We start from the raw sequence: 19260 nt of genomic DNA on the forward strand, positions 1-19260 counted from the left end.
CCCGCCCGTCTGGCTGGCATGTGTGAACACGTGTGGGTGGGTTTCCTTGGAGGTTGGAAATGACCAGGGGTCCTTCACCCCTAAAGATGATCTTTGGGCTCCCATCCCTATTAATAGCCATCCTTCACAATCCCATTTTCCCAATACCAAAGTGGTAAGTTTAGGATACAGAGGACACAGAGGGGAAAAGGCTGTTGAATAATGGGGTTTTAGTGCAAACAAGGTCCAGAAATAGCAGTAGAGAGTTTTTCCAAGACCAACAGCCAGACTACACAATGTGTCAGAATTTCAGGAGAACTCTGAAAACAGCATTGATTAAATGAAAAATGTGCGGTTCGTATTTTAAGTTAAGTATTCAGACCATGGATTGGTTCAACTTACTTCTGTATTGATTCAACAAAATGTTTAAGTATGTCATAGTATTATTTCAACTAAAGGTTGTTTATGTGAACATCATTTAGAAGCACTGTTAAGAGGACATGGAGATCTGACATTAAAAGAAAATAATACAATCCAAAGTACAGGCTGGCACATGATCATGTCTCTTCTGGGATCAAAACACAATGGAAGGGATTGTATTCATTCCGTGTGTGTGTGTGTGTGAGAAAGAGAGATAAATCCCAAGGGGAAAACAACCCAGCCATAGCCAGAAGCCACCCACTCACCACATCCATATGGGCAGATGGGAAAATAATTCCTAGTATRTCACCACCAACATCATGGTGCTCAAGACTGATATCTTCCTTTGTGTTTCAAATAGACAAGCAGCGAGAGGGGGGATATGGAGAGGAGGCCATTTCATGTCACATAAACATCCTACACATGGGTCGTGTTCAGTAGGTACAAAATGTTTTGAAACAGAAAAATATCCCCCTCCCCCCCATTTCAAAATGTTTTTTCCCCCTAGTCATGTCTATTGAACATGTCCCTGCTTGTGCCTCTCATAATATCCCAATTCAAACACATGGCCAGCAATGAGGAAAAGAAAGCATCTCTCCCACAGATAAGGCCTTCTTTGTAGCACTGGCTCTGTGTGTAAGTGACACAGGCCTGGTTCCGCTTTGAATTATTAATTAGTGATTCACCATGACATGAGTCAGAAGCCTGCTGCCCTTTCATTCAGCATGTTAGCTATTGTTGTTTGATTTGATTATCTAGCCCTGATAAAAAGGTAGATAACTAGAGAACACAGGTTAGCCAGTTTGTCCTCGTCTTTTACCACTTGTAACACTCGCTTTATAATACTTCAACTGTCAGGAGTGTTACCTACACATAGAAAATGATGTAGCTATGTAAATCAATTCTTACACCTCTAAATGTTTTTAAACCTGTAGTAGCCTGTATCACTTATGAGCTTTAGTCAAATTCAGACAATAACACTAATGAAATGAATTGAGATCGCATGAAATCAAACTACTGCATACATTTTACTTGGTAGAACATACGCTCCATGTAGATGACAACAAACAGTGTGTGATTGGCTTTGACAGAGCAAACAGAGCCCCCCCCCCCTCCCCTCCCCAAAATCTGGTTGGCCACTACAATGGCCCCCCCAGAGATCTGATATATATTCAGAGAAGACCTATTGATATGACACTCACCGAGCATCTCACCGGAAAAGCATCCGAGCGAGCAAAACAGCACCCCTCTGTCTTAGTATGTGTAGCCCATGTATCTGGTCTTGTCTGGCCAAAAAGAGTATGACATGTCCATACAGCATCAGATACATGGGCTACAGATACTTTATTTGATTTGATTATTTCACCTTTATTTAACCAGGTAGGCTAGTTGAGAACAAGACAGAGGGGCGCTGTTCGCCTCGCTTTCGACGCTTTCTCTGGTGAATTGAAGGAAAATTATGTAAGATAGTTAAACACAAATGAGAAATAATTTCATAAGTCTTACTTTTTTTAATTGTTGGAGATTTTATAGGCGGAATGTTATTACACTTATGGCGTTTGTAATATCCCTTTCCATTCAAATGGTGTCTGCACAGTGGACTGTTCGGATGCTGGACTTATTTTGGAGTAGACAAACGTGTGCCGGTAACCTACTTGACCTACTTTTTGAAGTGATTTGTTTACCAATCAGATGATAACATCATGAGACTGGTTGTGTTCATGACACATTAAAAAGGGAATATTTTTACAGTTAAATTACATGAATTTACTATAAAGTCGATAAAAATACATTTGTGCACGCGCAAGCACACATAGGAGGTCGCGTAAGAAACAAAAAGTCACCCCCCTGAATGTCACGGTATAAATTTGCTCTCTGGATGTCACTTTCAAGTGAATTTACTGCTGTATGCTAATACCCATCTATAAAATCCTGACCTCAAATGCAAACACTTTTGGAATTGATTTATTTGAACAGGGAAATGTACCAAACTTAAGCATTTAATGCGTTGAACCATTATAATTTAAATTTGTACAAAAAAATAATAATAATTTGGTTCAAAATGGTATTGTCCCCCTAAACTGGGTCTGTGTTCCACCTTGGCCACCCCATTTAAAATGTTCTGGACACGCCACTGAACAGAGTCAGAGCTTAACTGATCTGAGGCCTATTACCCCATGCAGCTGCATTGAGTTACAATGAAAGCTCTGCTGTGGTGCCATGTGAATAAATGGGGAGTGATGCTAACGTTAGCATTATGGAACTAATACAGCAGACTGTGTGGCGCCTATGAGGAGGAGCAGTGTTAAAGCGAACATTCTTTAGCCTATTCTAGCCAATGGGAATAAGTCTGTAACAGCACCCAACTGTTAGATGCACTATATGAAGCTGATGTGCGAAACCGAAAAGTAAACGATGCAAAAACTCAACTTAAGAACAGGAAGCATAGACGTAGTGCACACAGAACAGATCTAACGCTTCTTAGACTTACTTTCAACGAGAATGACAGATCTATAACCCACCACATTTCTATGTGAATTTGGTCAGGTCGCCCAAAAAGTTACATAATCCATCTTTAATAGGTAAAGATTAGTTCCCTTCTGCATTACGGAATGTAAACGTCAGTAAACATTTCACTAGTGAACACTTGCATTGAGGAGCAGTCTATAACAGTGCATTGGACAACATTGGCCTGCATCTGGTTAACCATCACAATCCTTTTAAAGCTTGGCTTGTATAGGCTCCAGTAAACAAGAGTGATGTTTAGTGACACAAAATGCTAAACATCTGGAGGTATTCCTGAATGTTCAAAATGCTCCATGCAAACATCAAACTCTGTTGAAGGAAATGAAAACGCTTCAGACATATTGATCATCTCAAATGTACTTTGAGCATTCAGAGTTGTGGTAATCCACTGGCAGTTACATTACTGATCAGATTAGAACATTTGGGGGTCGCACCCACTTCATCCACTACCAAATGGGAACTTCCCAGTGTGTTGAGTGTTTGTAACTTAGTTTGAGGTGTGTGTTTTAATTTGTGTACATGCAATGTGTGTGTCTAAGTATGATGTGTGTTCGTGTGGAGTGAGCATGTGTGGAGAGGCCCAGCATCTTAAAGTGATTTACCCTGTTAGCGAGCGGATGACTCATTCAACTTGGCTGGGTCGTGAAAAGAATCAAAGTGCTATGGAAACTCTGATCCACACACACACTCGTTCCAGCCCGCCAATGCTTTCGCCGAACACAGTACTGGTCTACTGAAAGGCCAAACACTAATCTTTAATTATCAAAACTCAGCCCAACAAAGAGAGCTCTATATAGCAGACATCACATGTACAGTCTTAGCACATCTGTTTTCCATCGCCATGTACTTTGTTAGGGCCAGTGGAGCGAGTAGCCACGAGACTAGGCTAGGTATACTCCTACTTGCCCCACTCACACCTTTGGAGAGCCCTAGAGCCTAGGGGACACTAAGTTGAAAGACAAAACAATGTATGAGAATAGCCATCAATTGTAGAACCTTCATAACAGACTTACTATTAACAACATTCCATGTTGTATAACTACAGCCACTGGAACAGTCAGCCTTCAAGCTCCCTATGCATTACTAGTCAATAAACTAGTTGAACAGATGCTGAACTAACTACTAATGACACAGTAAACACTTGTAAAATGCTCTAAATGGGACGGTAGGATAGCCTAGTGGTTAGAGCGTAGAGACGGCAGGATAGCCTAGTGGTTAGAGCATAGAGACGGCAGGATAGCCTAGTGGTTAGAGCGTAGAGACGGCAGGATAGCCTAGTGGTTAGAGCGTAGAGACGGCAGGATAGCCTAGTGGTTAGAGCGTTGGGCCAGTAACCAAAAGTTTGCTGGATCGAATCCCCGAGCTGACAAGGTGAAAAACCGTCATTCTGCCCCTGAACAAGGCAGTTAACCCACTGTTCCTAGGCCGTCATTGTAAATAAGAATTTGTTCTTAACTGACTTGCCTAGTTAAATAGAAGGTCACATTTTTTTAATTAAAATAATCAACGACATGAAAACTGGCTGTTCATGAAGACAAACAATTTTGCTATAACATATTTTTTAAATAAACATTTTCAATAAGCCTGAACCTGTCTCTCTAATAGCAGGTCACAGAACAGGTTTCATTTGTGGCCTACACACCGTTGTGGCTAAAATAAAGTGTCACCCAAATCCAGGAGGCCTGCGGTCCAGACAGACTTGGTTCTGTATAACTTGAGAAGGTCACACTGTCACATGATACAGGCTGAGGTCATGCTGGTAGAATGACGATGCCCTCGAGGGAGTTTACTGAGAGAATAGAGAGAGTGGTGATCCAAACCTCCTGGGAGAAGCTGTAGTATAATAAACTGTCATGGTACACATTTCTTCCCTGAGGAAAACGAGTGGGGAAAAGGCTGCACACACTGCTGAGTTTCTATCTGTTCCATGAAGAGCGAGCGCTTTAGAAACCAAATATTGATTCTTTGTGCCTCACGAACTGTAGCAAAGATGGATTCTATGTTGAATAAGACATTTTTCTTCTTATATTCAATTCAAGTTATGTTCTGCACAATTAGGGATGTGCACCAACTATTTCTTTCTCTGAGGTGTACTTCTATTGTGAACTTTAGACATTCATATCCTGAGGGATTGAGCCAAAAGTCTTTATTGAGAGGTTGTTTGAGTGCAGAACCACAGTATTTGAACAGCTTGATACATCATCATTCATTGGTGGGGAGAGGATGTTTGCTCTTGTCCATTTTAAGAGAGAGTGACTTAATTCAAATACTTTAGCATAACAAATGGACTTCAATGGGTTCCTCCTGTTGTCCAGCTGTGTGTCAGCCCGGCAGAACATTCACATGATCAAATGGAAGTGCAGTACACGTCAGCGAATTGTTTAGAGTTTCCCTGAGCTAAAAGTAGCAGTACAGTCCTTGGTTACTAGTGGAAACCAAACTATGTGTTTATAAAATATTTGGGCCTACAAATAGACCACTTAGCCTCCTTGTATTACCATCCTTGTGGGTACCGGAAATCCCCTAAAGGACAGTAAGACAAGGAAAATTCTCCCCACCAGGACAAAGGCTATTTGAAGCTTATGGGTTAGGTTTAGGGTTGCGGGTTAAGGTTAGGTTTAGAGAAAATAGGATTTTGAATGGAAATCTATTTTAGGTCCCCACAAATATAGTAAAACATATGCTGTGTGTGCGCGCGAGCGCAGAAATGAAACTGAGAACAAACTTTCTTAATGAAGGAAATGTGTTCATGCTATATGATAAGTGTACTTCCTGCTGTGTTCTCTGATAGCCCCAAAGTGCTACAAGATGACATGGCAGCCACTCCAGCACAAAATACATTACAGTACATAAAGAAGTCAAACAACTTCACATCAGATTTTCCATCATTCAGGTCATTGGAATGAAATTACGATTAAAAAAGGAAATACGTTGGGATACTTCACACTGCAAACATATTAATTCTAAATGAACATTTATCCTGCATACCGTACCCTCAATAAACAGACAAAACATCATTGGCCTACATGTGTTAGATCTTATCAAATGATCCATTGTGCTAGATGTTATCTGTCCTGGCCCACCATTAGCTACACTTATCTGTTACTCTTTGCCAACAGGTGTTGCACGCAGCAACCTTGGAAAAGAGTCTGGAAATGGGAGCGGGTGTTGACTTTTGAAATCCCTCAATGATCTAGCCTATTCCACCACCTTTGATCCCAAATGCCTACAACTCCGACAATAAAAATCATTGTTTTACAGTTTGCAATAGATTAGCGAACCATCTTTACTTCCAGGGAGTGAAAGTCAAAAAGCAATAGGTTTTGACAATATAATTCGCATTGTAAACTGGGCAGAATTCAAAGTGGCATTTTTCAATAGGTGAACCAACAATAAGATCTAAAGAGAACACCGTATCTGCAGAGCTTGCATGGGTCTCCATGTATATTGTCAACACAAAGCAGACTATTCATCATCTGGATGGGGAGACAAGGGATTGTCCTCCATGAGACTAGCGTCCGCCGCCCCTCTTATGTTCCAGAGGAGGAGCATCCACAGTGGATAACTAGACCTTGACGAATGTGGGAGTGTGGGCCAAGCCTTGGGGCTCATGTTGAAGCTTAGCAAATCATATTGCAGCATAGCAGCGTCTTAGGTGAGCAGTCAATATTTTTAGGCTAGCCCGCTTGTGTTCTAGCCTAGAGATTCTTACTCTATCCTAACAGTGGAACATGCTTTAGCCAAACAAGGTTTGTTTTTATCCCCCCATGCAAATCATTTACAAGCTAGACTGGGTTGTAGACGAGCAGTTTACATCCTTGTAGCCCAATGGCGATGGTCTGCCCTCAGGGGAGTTGCATGTGTCTGTTGCGACACAAAGACGACTGTGTGGCGTGGCCCAATGGCATGTCTAAGAACAGGTGTGTACAGTCACAGGCTGTGGTAAGTGACATATACATCTGCTGCAGCCCACATCAAAACAGGGCTAGAGGGCTTGGCACTGTATAATGTAGGGCCTACAGTAAGGCAGTATTATAATATTTGAATGACTAAGAATATTGTTGAAAGGGACATGCACACTGTTTATTTGTTGGGGCAGTGTTCTGCTCTGTCTCTGATAAGAAAGTTACATTTACTTGCAAGTCCTCATAGGGCACCAGCCAAAGGTAATAACATGGTGTTGATAGGGAACTAGATGATACGTATTAACTATTAATAAAGATGGCTCACTGCTCTGCCCCAGAGTACCAGACCTAGACAGGCCACAGCCAGCAGCTCCCTTCCCACAATCAAGGCCCTGAAAAACCTCTGAGTCACCACCCTGTCACACGCTCATGCCAAGACTCCCCAGCTGCCATGGCAACCAAACACTGGCAAACACACCGGCTGCAGCGTAAGAGACCGAGGCTGCCCACGCAGGCCTGAGTGATACATTTTCACCACACGTGTGACAAATGATTGGTTTCCAAAGGAAACCAAAACAGTTATAGGCGCTGTTGCTATTCTTCACTCAGCTAGGGACCTTACGGCACAATGGGAAAGAGAATTTAAGTYAACTGTAAAATTCCATTCACTCACCAAACAGACTTGGATTTTAAAGAGTCACTACTCCTCAGACAGCCTAACTCACAACACCCTCAAGTCAAGACCCAGAAGTCCACACCCTGACCAAGGTCGGCATTCATACACAAACCCACCCCAGAGCCACACCCTCACCTGCAACGTTGGACACACCAAATACTGTACATTCCATCTTGACGGATACACTGCAAACATTAATTGAAACATTAACCCAGTGAAAACACAATAGCACTATGGTTGGACAAGTAAGACTCCACCCTCACGTCTCTGTACAGACGCCATTGCTTCAACATTGCAATTGCACGGTGTTGAAAACCAGAGTCATGCCAATGAGAAGCTGTTGAAGAGTGTTTGCATAGCTTAAAATATTCCTATTCTCTGTTTGCTACTCCCTGCGGAGGGAAGCCCCATGCATAAACGAGGGTACGTTAAAGAAACAAAGTAAAAAAAATAGTAAAATAACAAGTAAATACAACTAACACTTTCAACTGTCTTTCATTTTCTCAGACGCACTGCAACCCGATTTGCACTTTGCCAAGACATTCAAACATTCCTGTGGAGTCATTGCAGGCAGTTGCCTGCTAGTAGGAGAGAGAGAGAGCGAGAGATGTGAGCTATTTTCTGTCTGTGGGCACATTTACCCACTTAACTCTGGTAGACAGATCCCTTTAAGATTGTCCCAAAGGTCTAAGTCTAACCTACCCAGCCAGTTCAGATGGCTCAGTTGATTGGAGAATGGTGCTAACACCAGAGTTTGGATTAAAGCATATTTTATCTTAACCTGGAAACCTGCTTACAGGCTTCGATTGAAATGCGTTGCGTAATAACGCATTCCATGCATGTGATTGTGGGAGTGTTGACTGTCATTAKACTCGTAAGTCAAGCTAAACAGAGCGAGCGGTTTGTCAGGGCYTGGCCCCGTGTCTGGGCCCTTTGTCATTACCATGTGGGGGAATACAGTATTACTACCTAACCTGCTGAAAACCACCAGGAATGTACACAACTAATGTCAGGCATGTCGCTCTCCACACCTCTTTCTAAAGGATTTTAAAAGTCTGAGTTTAACTAATAGGTGGTGTGCATTCTGGTGCAAAATGGATGTTGCATCACCCAGGTGTGGATTAGAAGCACTACCACTCACATCCTCAGTGGCAAACTGCCTTGGAATTAAAGGTTGCAATGGGTTAAATTCAATTATTTATTAGTAAAGGCTTATCTGACCAACGCTCTGACAAATGTGCCAGCATACTAGGTATCCAGTCCAGGGTGAAAATAGTTTCAGGGCTGGTGTACTTATGGTTTGCAAGAGAAAGAGGAACATGATGTAGTAGTGGAAATCTACTTCATTGAGAATGACTGTAGTGAAGGACTGGAGTAAGAGCAGACCTGCACTGGTTGATGAGTCAGAGCCAGTACAGGGAAATATCGTCACCACAAATTAGGTATAATGAAATGAGATGGTGTCTCGTCRTCTGGTTTGAATATGCCCCTCCCTGTCATTATATAGMAGGTTGTAGGCAGGTAAATGTGTGTCAGTGAGATTACATGCTGAATCACAATCACTTTCAAATTTAGACTAAATTAATTAGTCCCTTGGCCAAAACCCAATGTGTCCCTCGGCCAGAAACTTACAACAGGGAGCATGGCAATAGACTAAATTTATGACACCACATTCATATACAGGATTACCCATAAACCTCCAGCCTTTCTGTCCCCATCCCAGAGTTTCCCCTAATAATACTCCTGCCAACCCATCTTTGCTAGCTCTCTTGCCCCCTACCTAGAACATTTGGCCTCAATTCAACTGAACATTTGTGTTTGCAGCCTTTGTATGCCGCCTACGAAAAAAAATGACCTAAACCCTGCCAACCCAATGTGTCCTACCTGARTTTSAGCTCCTTGTACTCCTCCTTGACTTTGCCTAGCTCCAGCTGCAGTCGGGCYCGCTCCTTGGCCACCGAGTCGAGGGTCTTGCGGGCGTCGGCAAGCTCCGTCTCATAGGCCGCCTTCATGCCCGTCACCTCACGGCTGATCTCGGTCTCGGACTCGGTGATGCGCAGCCGCAGCCCAGCATTCTCCATCTCCAGCGAGCGCACCTTGTCGATGTAGACGGCCAGCCGGTCGTTGAGGTTGCACAGGTCGTCCTTCTCCTGCAGGCGGGAGATACGGGTTGGGGAGAGTGGGGTGGCAGTCCCACCGCGGCTGGCTCGTTTCTGACCCGGAGATTCCATAGTGGACATCCAGCAGGTGGTTCAGGTGGTTGGCTGGGAGACAGGCTGTGGAGGGAAGGATTCATTAATTAATCAACATCTGATACAGCAAATGTTAGAACAAGTATAGCGAAGCCTGAGGGAGGAACCATGTGAGTTAGCATGTGTCAAAAAAMAAAATAGTAAAGGAGGAGGGGGTTGGGGCTTAGGCGTATAACAGCTACGCATCTCTCTCACCATCAGAGAAGCCCTACTAAAATTGCTGTTTGGGTGGTTAAGCAACTTTAGCTCTCTCCTGAGCAAGTKTAATTCCCACCGTCTGGCYTCTGCACAGTGAACAGGCAATTAGACAATTTTGATAATATACACAAAATATGTATTCAAGAACTCCAGAAGCATACAAAACCATGAACAAACATTATACAAGCAAAGAATATCTGCATCATCTCCCTTGTCGGCCAACTGCTTGTTGAGACAGAGTGAAGAAGTACTAACAGCCTGCTAATTATGCCAGAGTCACTAATTCGGAGAAATCTGTACGATGGTTGTCTCCCTCCACTAACATTCGGGTTGCCTAAATCTCAGTCATTATACCATGGCCTTGACTCACTACATAAACAAACACCGCAGGATGCCCTGATTAGGAGATGYAGAACCACTTTCTCAATGTTTAAACGGGCAGAGGCAGCAGTGAAATGACTGTCAGAAAGTACTGGATGAAAGGCTTTCGAAGCCCAAAAAACTAGCTGAAATTCCACTCTGGAACTTTGATATGGCAGTAGAGTAAATTATYTTTCCACAATAAATTGACAATTACCAATATAAAAAAATGATATATTTTCAATATCCATGTTTATATATTTTTCAATACTCATAAATTAATGTAAAAAATAAATATTGAAATCTAAATACTACTCATATTACAGAGCAAGCTGTAAAGCTTCATATGCCACCAATTCTTGCTTTGTAGCATCTACAGATTAAACATTATGGAGTCTTAAAGGAGGCCTTGATATGCCCAAAATGTCATAAATATGCCAACTTTGATTAATTATTTCTCAATTATGCTTTTAGATACAAATTTCAAATACACACTGAATGTACCAAACATTAGGAACACCTTCCTAATATTCCACCCCCTTTAGCCCTCAGAACAGCCTCAAATCATCGGGGCACAGACTCTACYAGGTGTTGAAAGCGTTCCACAGGGATGCTGGCCCATGTCGACTCCAATGGTTCCGACAGTTGTGTCAAGTTGGCTGGATGTCCTTTGGTTGGTGGGCCGTTCTTGATACACACGGGAAACTTGAGCGTGAAAAGCCCAGCAGCGTTGCAGTTTGACACTTAAACCGGTGCGCCTGGCACCTACTACCATACCATGTTCAAAGGAACTTAAATCATTTCTTCTTGCCCATTCACCCTCTGAATGGTACACATGCACAATCCATACCTCAATTGTCTCTAGGCTTAAAAAACCTTCTTTAAATCATCTTCTCCCCTTCAACTACACTGATTGAAGTGGATTTAACAGGTTTCATCAATAATGGATCATAGCTTTCKCCGGGTCAGTCGGTCATGGAAAGAGCAGGTGTTCCTAATGTTTTGTACACTCATTGTATGTCAACAATCCTTCTTCCAAAGGACTGTTGTATGAATTACATTTTGAGAAAATCCCCAAAATCATGGTCTTTTTTGTCTGGGTTTTGTGAGGAATCACTCAATAACAGATAGATGTAATCTATTTCATTACTCATGCAATGATACAGCATATATGATAAATAAGTAACTGATGAATGTGAACACCTTAGCACTCCCTATAATGTACATGTGTCAAGCCCTTTCCATAGATAATGAGGTACTTTTGGAAAGAGTAACTATTACATTCCCCAATTACCATGCATTAGAATAACTTACACTGAATGACTTATATACTTTAAAAAGGTCACAGCCGAGTTGTTATRCTACGCCCCCAACCGGTCAACAACGAAAGTGAAATGAAATTTGAACTGTACACTGTAGCCGTCAAGATCAAAGTACAAGCAGGAACCCATTCTCACATCTATGTTTGTGTGGGCTGACATTCACAACTGTCAGTCAAAGTGCAACCAGAGCCAAAACGTCTTTATCTTACCTTAGTGAGAGTGTGAGMTTGTGAGTGGAAGCCTCCTGATGGAGCAGTGTGTGTATCTGCACAGCCGGACCTCTCTGGAAGTTCAGCTGCCGCTGTGTGTTGTAGATAGGTGTTCTTCTCTGGGTCTGGGGTGCCCCTGTGGAGTATAGGGAGGAGGATCAGTGCTGTCTGTGTGCCTTTGGCTCACGCTCTGGAATGGCTGCGTCACAGTCTCTCCCTGCACATGTATCGCTGAAGAGAGAAAGAGAGCGGGAAGGAGGGAGAGGGAGAGGGTGGGGCAAGGAGGAGCCAGGCTGGACTAATACAGATAGAGCCCACACACAGCACAGCYACTACTCAGCTCCCTGGTGTCTCTCTCTTATCCTTTCTCTTTCATTCACAGTGGGCTCACAGACACAGTGAGCCCAACTGCTTGGACATGTGGCTTGTCAGTGAAAGCTCCACTTTCAAGTGCAAACAGAGAAAAATGGTTGGATGGAAAATCCACCCTTATCCATTCTTTAACTGTACGGAGCTGTACAAKTTAGTCTAGTCTGTATTTGCAATTCATCACCTTACGGTCAGCTCACAAAAAAAGATTGCGTTTGCACKATTTTTTTATCAAAAGACCAAAAATCCCAAAGAAAATAGTCTATGTTACTGCTATATTTCCAATGAAGGGTACAGCACAGTACACCAATACGGTAATTCCCATAGGTCATCTTCAAGCTCCCAGGTCTCTTTATCATCTCTGCTCGAAGATGGATCTTGTATTTATTGCCTCGGGGTGGAGTTAATGAAAGAACAGGTCCAATCAAGTCCAATGTCAGGAGAGGATGGTTATTCTGGTGTGTGTGTGTGTGTGCGTTGTTTATGGAGAGTGTGGGCATGGCATTGGACAGGCCCAGTAGCTATGGGAGTACCCTGGCGAAGCCCTAGCAGTGGAACGGACCTGTAATTTTGTGGCCTTCTCTCGCTGAGTCACATATCCCAGCACAAACAGCTCACTGTGTTCAGCGGTGCCCCCTTTTTTTACCCCTCCCTCTCTCCCATTTCTCTCCCTCCCGCTCACTGTTCTTACTCCTTAGGCATTCCCCCTAACAAGTGGTGGGAAAAGTACCTAATTGTCATACTTGAGTACTATATAAATAGTAAAGTAATGTAAAGACACCCCAAAAAACTACTTAAGTAGTACTTAAAAGTATTTTTACTTAAGTACTTTACACCACTGCCCCTAACAAACAACAAGCTTGTTCCAAATGAAGTATTTAACCCAACCTCTTATACTGGACATTGGACTATACTAAAAAGCAGCAAATAGCCAACTCTTTGGGTGGACTGCATCTGTGCCTGAACCATAAAGGACTCAAAAAACCTAGTACTAAGAAGCCACTACTGGGTTTGCTTCAAATTGGGGCGGCAGGTAGCCTAGTGGTTTGAGCGTTGGGCCAGTAACCAAAAGGTTGCTAGATCGAATCCCCGAACTGACAAGGTAAAAATCTGTCATTCTGCCCCTGAACAACTGACGGCCTGTTCCTAGGCCGTCATTGTAAATAAGAATTTGTTCTTAACTGACTTGCCTAGTCAAATAAAAGGTTATATAAAAATTCACTTCATTTTGGTACCTGCACAAATAACATAACCATAAAACCCTTTGGGTTAACAATAGTATGACCGGGACGATACCAGAATCACAATACTCATTAGTATCGTGGCAAGGAAACCAAACAAAGTGGATTTTACYTCTTTAGCAAAACAGCCCTAATTTTGGAAACAAACATTATGTCATCCAGAGTAACATTTACTTATTTTCCAAACTATAGCACACAATATTTTACATACAGTTGAAGTCGGAAGTTAACATACACTTAGGTTGGAGTCATTAAAACTAGTTTTTCAACCACTACACAAATGTCTTGTTAACAAAATATAGTTTTGGCAAGTCGGTTAGGACATCTACTTTGTGCATGACAAGTAATTTTTCTAACAATTGTTTACACACAGATTATTTCACTTATAACTCACTGTATCACAATTCCAGTGGGTCAGAAGTTTACATACACTAAGTTGACTGTGCCTTTAAACAGCTTGGAAYATTCCKGAAAATMATGTKATGGCTTTAGAAGCTTCTGATAGGCTAATTGACATAATTCGAGTCAATTGGAGGTGTACCTGTGGATGTATTTCAAGGCCTACCTTCAAACTCAGTGTCTCTTTGCTTGACATCATGGTCAAATCTAAAGAAAATCGGCCAAGACCTCAGAAAAACAATTGTAGACGTCCACAAGTCTGGTTCATCCTTGGGAGCAATTTCCAAACGCCTGAAGCTACCACGTTCATCTGTACAAACAATAGTACGCAAGTATAAACACCATGGGACCACGCAGTCGTCATACCGCTCAGGAAGGAGACGCGTTCCGTCTCCTAGAGATGAACGTACTTTGGTGTGAAAAGTGCAAATCAATCCCAGAACAACAGCAAAGGACCTTGTGAAGATGCTGGAGGAAACAGGTACAAATGTATTTATATCCACAGTAAAACGAGTCCTATATCGACATAACCTGAAAGGTTGCTGAGCAAGGAAGAAGCCACTGCTCCAAACCAGCCATAAAAAAGTCAGACTATGGTTTGCAACTGCACATGGGGACAAAGATCGTACTTTTTGGAGAAATGTCCTCTGGTCTGATGAAACAAAAATAGAACTGTTTGGCCATAATGACCATCGTTATGTTTGGAGGAAAAAGGGGGAGGCTTGCAAGCCYAAGAARACCATCSCAACCYTGAAGCATGGGGGTGGCAGCCTCATGTTGTGGGGGTGCTTTGCTGCAGGAGGGACTGGTACACTTCACAAAATAAATGGCATCATGAGGAAGAAAAGTTATGTGGATATATTGAAGCAACGTCGCAAGACATCAGTCAGGAAGTTAAAGCTTGGGTCGCAAATGGGTCTTCCAAATGGACAATGACCCCAAGCATACTTCCAAAGTTGTGGCAAAATGGCTTAAGGACAACAAAGTCAAGGTATTGGAGTGGCCATCACAAAGCCCTGACCTGAATCCTATAGAAAATTTGTGGGCAGAACTGAAAAGGTGTGTGCGAGCAAGGAGGCCTACAAACCTGACTCAGTTACACCAGCTCTGTCAGGAGGAATGGGCCAAATTTCACTCAACTTACTGTGGGAAGCTTGTGGAAGGCTACCAGAAACGTTTGACCCAAGTTAAACAATTTAAAGGCAATGCTACCAAATACTAATTGAGTGTGTGTAAACTCCTGAACCACTGGGAATGTGATGAAAGAAATACAAGCTGAAATAAATAATTCTCTACTATTATTCTGACATTTCACATTCGTAAAATAAAGTGGTGATCCTAACTGACCTAAGACGGGGAATTTTTACTAGGATTAAATGTCAGGAATTGTGAAAAACTGAGTTTAAATGTACTTGGCTAAGGTGTATGTAAACTTCCGACTTCAACTGTATATCAGGTTTTAAAGGACCAAAGACTTTGGTCTGCTTCATGTTCTCATTTTTGCCATGTAAAAAAATATGATACTGGTATCCTCACAGCCCTAAACAGACAGGGGTGTAGGTCTGATCCAGTCTGTCCTCACAGCCCTAAACAGAGAGATGGGACTTTTGGATGAAGGCTGTTGCTTGATGTAAAACCAACACACAAAGTGGGTCCGCTGAAATCCAGGGTCAGGAGTGAATGCTCTAACTCTCTGAGGCACTCATCCAGTCAACAGGCAGGAGCAGGAATGACAGCCTGTGATGCAACTTACGAGACATGACAGGCAACAAAGGGCATGTTAACTCTGCAGTCAGCCCTTTCTTTTTCATTCCCCTATAGCATTCCAAGAGGGCAGCAAAAAACAAGGCACTCTGTTGAGCAATCTAAATGTTTTCTTTTTTACGAATGAGATACTCTATTGAATGCTGATGCACTACGTACAGGATGTGGCTGGGGTTATATCATTTKTTTCACATGARCCATCAATTTAGACAAGTGTGTCTGGGTAAGCTTCATCTAATATTTATAAAATATTTTTATCTGGACACTTTGCTGACCTGGAACTTTTCCTTATTGTAGGCTACTACCACTTTTAGTCTTAATCTTTACTACACTACTCACWTTAGCACATGACCTCATGTGAATCCTTAAAGAGATGGGTGGGCCTGGCTTAGAGGGTGTGAACAATACTGAATGGGTGTAGACAAAGGAAAGCTCTCCAGTAGGTACCAAAACATTCAAAGGCCCTTTTCTCAAAAGTGATTTTACAAGCATATAACATTCAAAGCAGAATTACTTTCCCATTGTTCCTCAAAAATGCTGTGTATGATATATAATTTTGTAGCTCCGAGTCTCTACTTTCATCCAAAGTAAAAAGCACAATTTCAAATTTTGCTACATAAGACCGAATCCAGGTGGTGAGTCACATATCATCTAAGGCCACAGTAAAACTGCAAATAGTAATCACAAAGTATAGAATATTCACCCAAATCATAATTACAGTACCATTTTATGTTACKCTTAACAGTAGTATCACATGTTACATTTCTCACTGCAAGGCATATCATAATTTATTTCATAATTCCACCTTGGTTTATTTTGTGTTAGCTTGAAAAATGAATAAATAGCTACAGAAAATAATTTTTGACATGCAGTTGAGACAGGTTGCTATAGGCTGTTMGCTTTGGTGTACCTAGCGTGCCCATCTATCTGTCTCAGTTTATTGAGTGTGAATTTGTGACCAGGATCAATCTCTACAAAGTTCAACAAAAATAAATGTAAAGATGCATTAGCCTCCTTTGTATTAAAGTTTCAGTGTATGCTAAGATGMTTTATACTCTATGTTGTATGAATGGCTTTTGATGCATTGTCCAACTGGTAWTAACTGTAAATGCTTTACCCTCAGGGGAAGAATGGCAGGCTTCACTTCAMATGCTCTACTCTTCTGCTCCTGATTTACAAAATGTATCAGCAGAGTACAGTAGGACTACATTGGCAGACGATGTACTAACTTTGTTTTGTACAGGCATCCTCCCTRTGGGTGGGTCCAAAAGATACAGGACCACAAGGGACGAAGGATCAAGCCCAAGGTCCCATTTAGTATAATTAGGAACATGATGTGATTATGAAGTGTCCCACAGGAACAGATAAAGAGGGTATAGGGCTCAAAATGGAAAAGAGCTCCAATGTGCCTCTTCCTAATCACTTGTTTATACGGCTGGCTGAATATCTAGTGAGTGACTACTGAGGCTGATGAGCAGGCCCAAAATATAGGTTGGGAATTTAATGTAATTCATCTCTCATAATTCCCCAAAAAGTAATTKATCTCATCATTCCATTCGTTTGGAATGGACATTTTGGTAGGTAGTACTTGACGTTTYAGAGACACGTGGCCGCGCCCKCTMCCTTCTGTTATCCATCCAGTCAAGACAATTATTCCTCCTTCAGTAAACACAGGCAGAAACAAAGGCATAGGCGCCACCCACCGGCCAACTGTTGATGAGAACTCTGACTGACGTGAAGTGCAGGAATTACATTTTAGGAAACATATTATAGAAGGAAAAATTGTGACGGAAAAATGCTGATTGAAAACAGCAAACCATTTCACCTCAACAGAATATGGCCGTATTGGCTMCTTTGATAAAACTTACCACAACCAGTTGGGGACTTTTTGGTTTGTTGACTGATGAAAGAAAGTCACTTCAAAAACATACGCATTTGTCACCCGTAAGTGYAATTTAAGTAGCCRACAATTTGTTTGAAATACTGATGTAGCCTAATTGTAAACTACCTGGCATACGGTGTCACAGCCATCTGCAAWTTTGATTAATTACATTGCTGCGCCCGCTAACGTCTTCTTCTTCTTTGGTATCATGGCGTTCGCTCATTTTGTTTGTGCATGCCGCCACCTGCTGTGCGGTAGCGTGTGGTCAATCACGTTATATTCATTTTGTGACACAAAAATACAAAAGGAAGGGGGAAAAGGAAAAAAATGGCACCACTAACCCTACACCTATATACAGGTGTGTAGTGCTGAGGAAGCTTTTTCATTTTGAGAATAGACAGGAAATTAATTCTTATAAATTCTGAATCAATTATATTTAATTACCACAAAAATAATAGAATGACAAACCAAATAGAGATCCACAGTGGAGGTGTCATAATACCCATAAAATCTTGGTTTCAAACAGGGAAATAGTTCCAATAGTTTTTTCAGTGTTAATTTTTCCCATAGGGAATTTTAGAAACACTTAAAAAAGGGCTTTATTTCGTGTAGTCTTACCCTGGCGTGAATTTTTGATAACCATGTAAATCTCTCTCAGACAAGGTGATGTTTACCAATATTTTCAGCTCTATTTACTGTCAGATTCAAAAATGCTAATTTTTGCATCAAAGTAGACATCATGCAAGACAACAAATATTTACACGGTTATCAAAACTGCTGAAAAACATCCCCACTGCATGATGCTGCCACCACCATGCTTCACCGTAGGGATGGTGCCAGGTTCCCTTCACACATGATGCTTGGCATTCAGGCCAAAGAATCTTGTTTCTCATGGTCTGAGAGTTCTTTAGGTTCCTTTTGGCAAACTCCAAGCGGGCTGTTATGTGCCTTTTACTGATTAGTGGCTTCCGTCTGGCCACTCTACCAAAAGGCCTGATTGGTGGAGTGCTGCAGAGATGGTTGTCCTTCTGGAAGGTTCTCCACAGAGGAATTGTGGAGCTCCCTGACCAAGGCCCTTCTCCACCGATTGCTCAGTTTGGTCGGGCAGCCAGCTCTAGGAAGAATCTTGGTGGTTCCAAACTTCTTCCATTTAAGACTGATGGAGGCCACTGGGTTCTTTGGGACCTTCAATGCTGCAGACATTTTTTGGTACCCTTCCCCAGATCTGTGCCTCGACACAATTCTGTCTCGGAGCTCTACGGACAATTCCTTCAACCTCATGGCTTGGTTTTTTGCTCTGACATGCACTGTCAACRGTGGAACCTTATATAGACAGGTGTGTGCCTTTCCAAATCATGTGAAATTAATTGAATTTACCACAGGTGTACTCCAATCAAGTTGTAGAAACATCTCAAAGAAYATCAATGGAAACAGGATGTACCTGAGCTCAATTTCGAGTCTCYTAGCAAAGGGTCTAAATACTTATGTAAATCAGGTATTTCTGTTTGTTATTTTTAATACATTTGCTAAAAGAAAAAAAGAAAAACGTTTACGCTTTGTCATTATGGTATATTGTGTGTAGATTAACGAGGACATTTAAAAAAAAAAACTATTTAGAATAAGGCTGTAACGTAACAAAAGGTGGAAAAAGGGAAGGGGTCTGAATAATTTTCGAATGCACTGTAAATATGTAGGATACAGCAGGCTAGAAGTAGGTAGTGTAAATTATGGTTTCTTCCCTATCTTCTCTCGGTGGTG

At 41.9% G+C, this 19260-nt stretch overlaps 1 protein-coding gene across 2 annotated transcripts in view; it reads right to left on the reverse strand.

Annotated features, from left to right (window-relative positions):
• Positions 1-17649, reverse strand: part of lmna (lamin A) — a 29749-nt gene extending 12100 nt beyond the window's left edge. Inside the window, exons 1-3 of one of the 2 annotated variants that reach the window (XM_070437427.1) lie at positions 17489-17649; positions 11848-11983; positions 9391-9782 (exon numbers count right to left, since the gene is read on the reverse strand). In XM_070437427.1, coding sequence (XP_070293528.1) covers positions 9391-9746 — 356 coding nt within the window. In that variant the 5' untranslated portion in view covers positions 9747-9782; positions 11848-11983; positions 17489-17649. Of the gene's footprint in view, positions 1-9390; positions 9783-11847; positions 12078-17488 lie in introns of those variants that run through there. The other variant, XM_023980571.2, reaches the window with a different exon arrangement.
• Positions 17650-19260: the final 1611 nt, after the last annotated feature.

This window comes from Salvelinus sp. IW2-2015, linkage group LG35 (genome assembly GCF_002910315.2).
Source record: "Salvelinus sp. IW2-2015 linkage group LG35, ASM291031v2, whole genome shotgun sequence".
NCBI lineage: Eukaryota > Metazoa > Chordata > Actinopteri > Salmoniformes > Salmonidae > Salvelinus > Salvelinus sp. IW2-2015.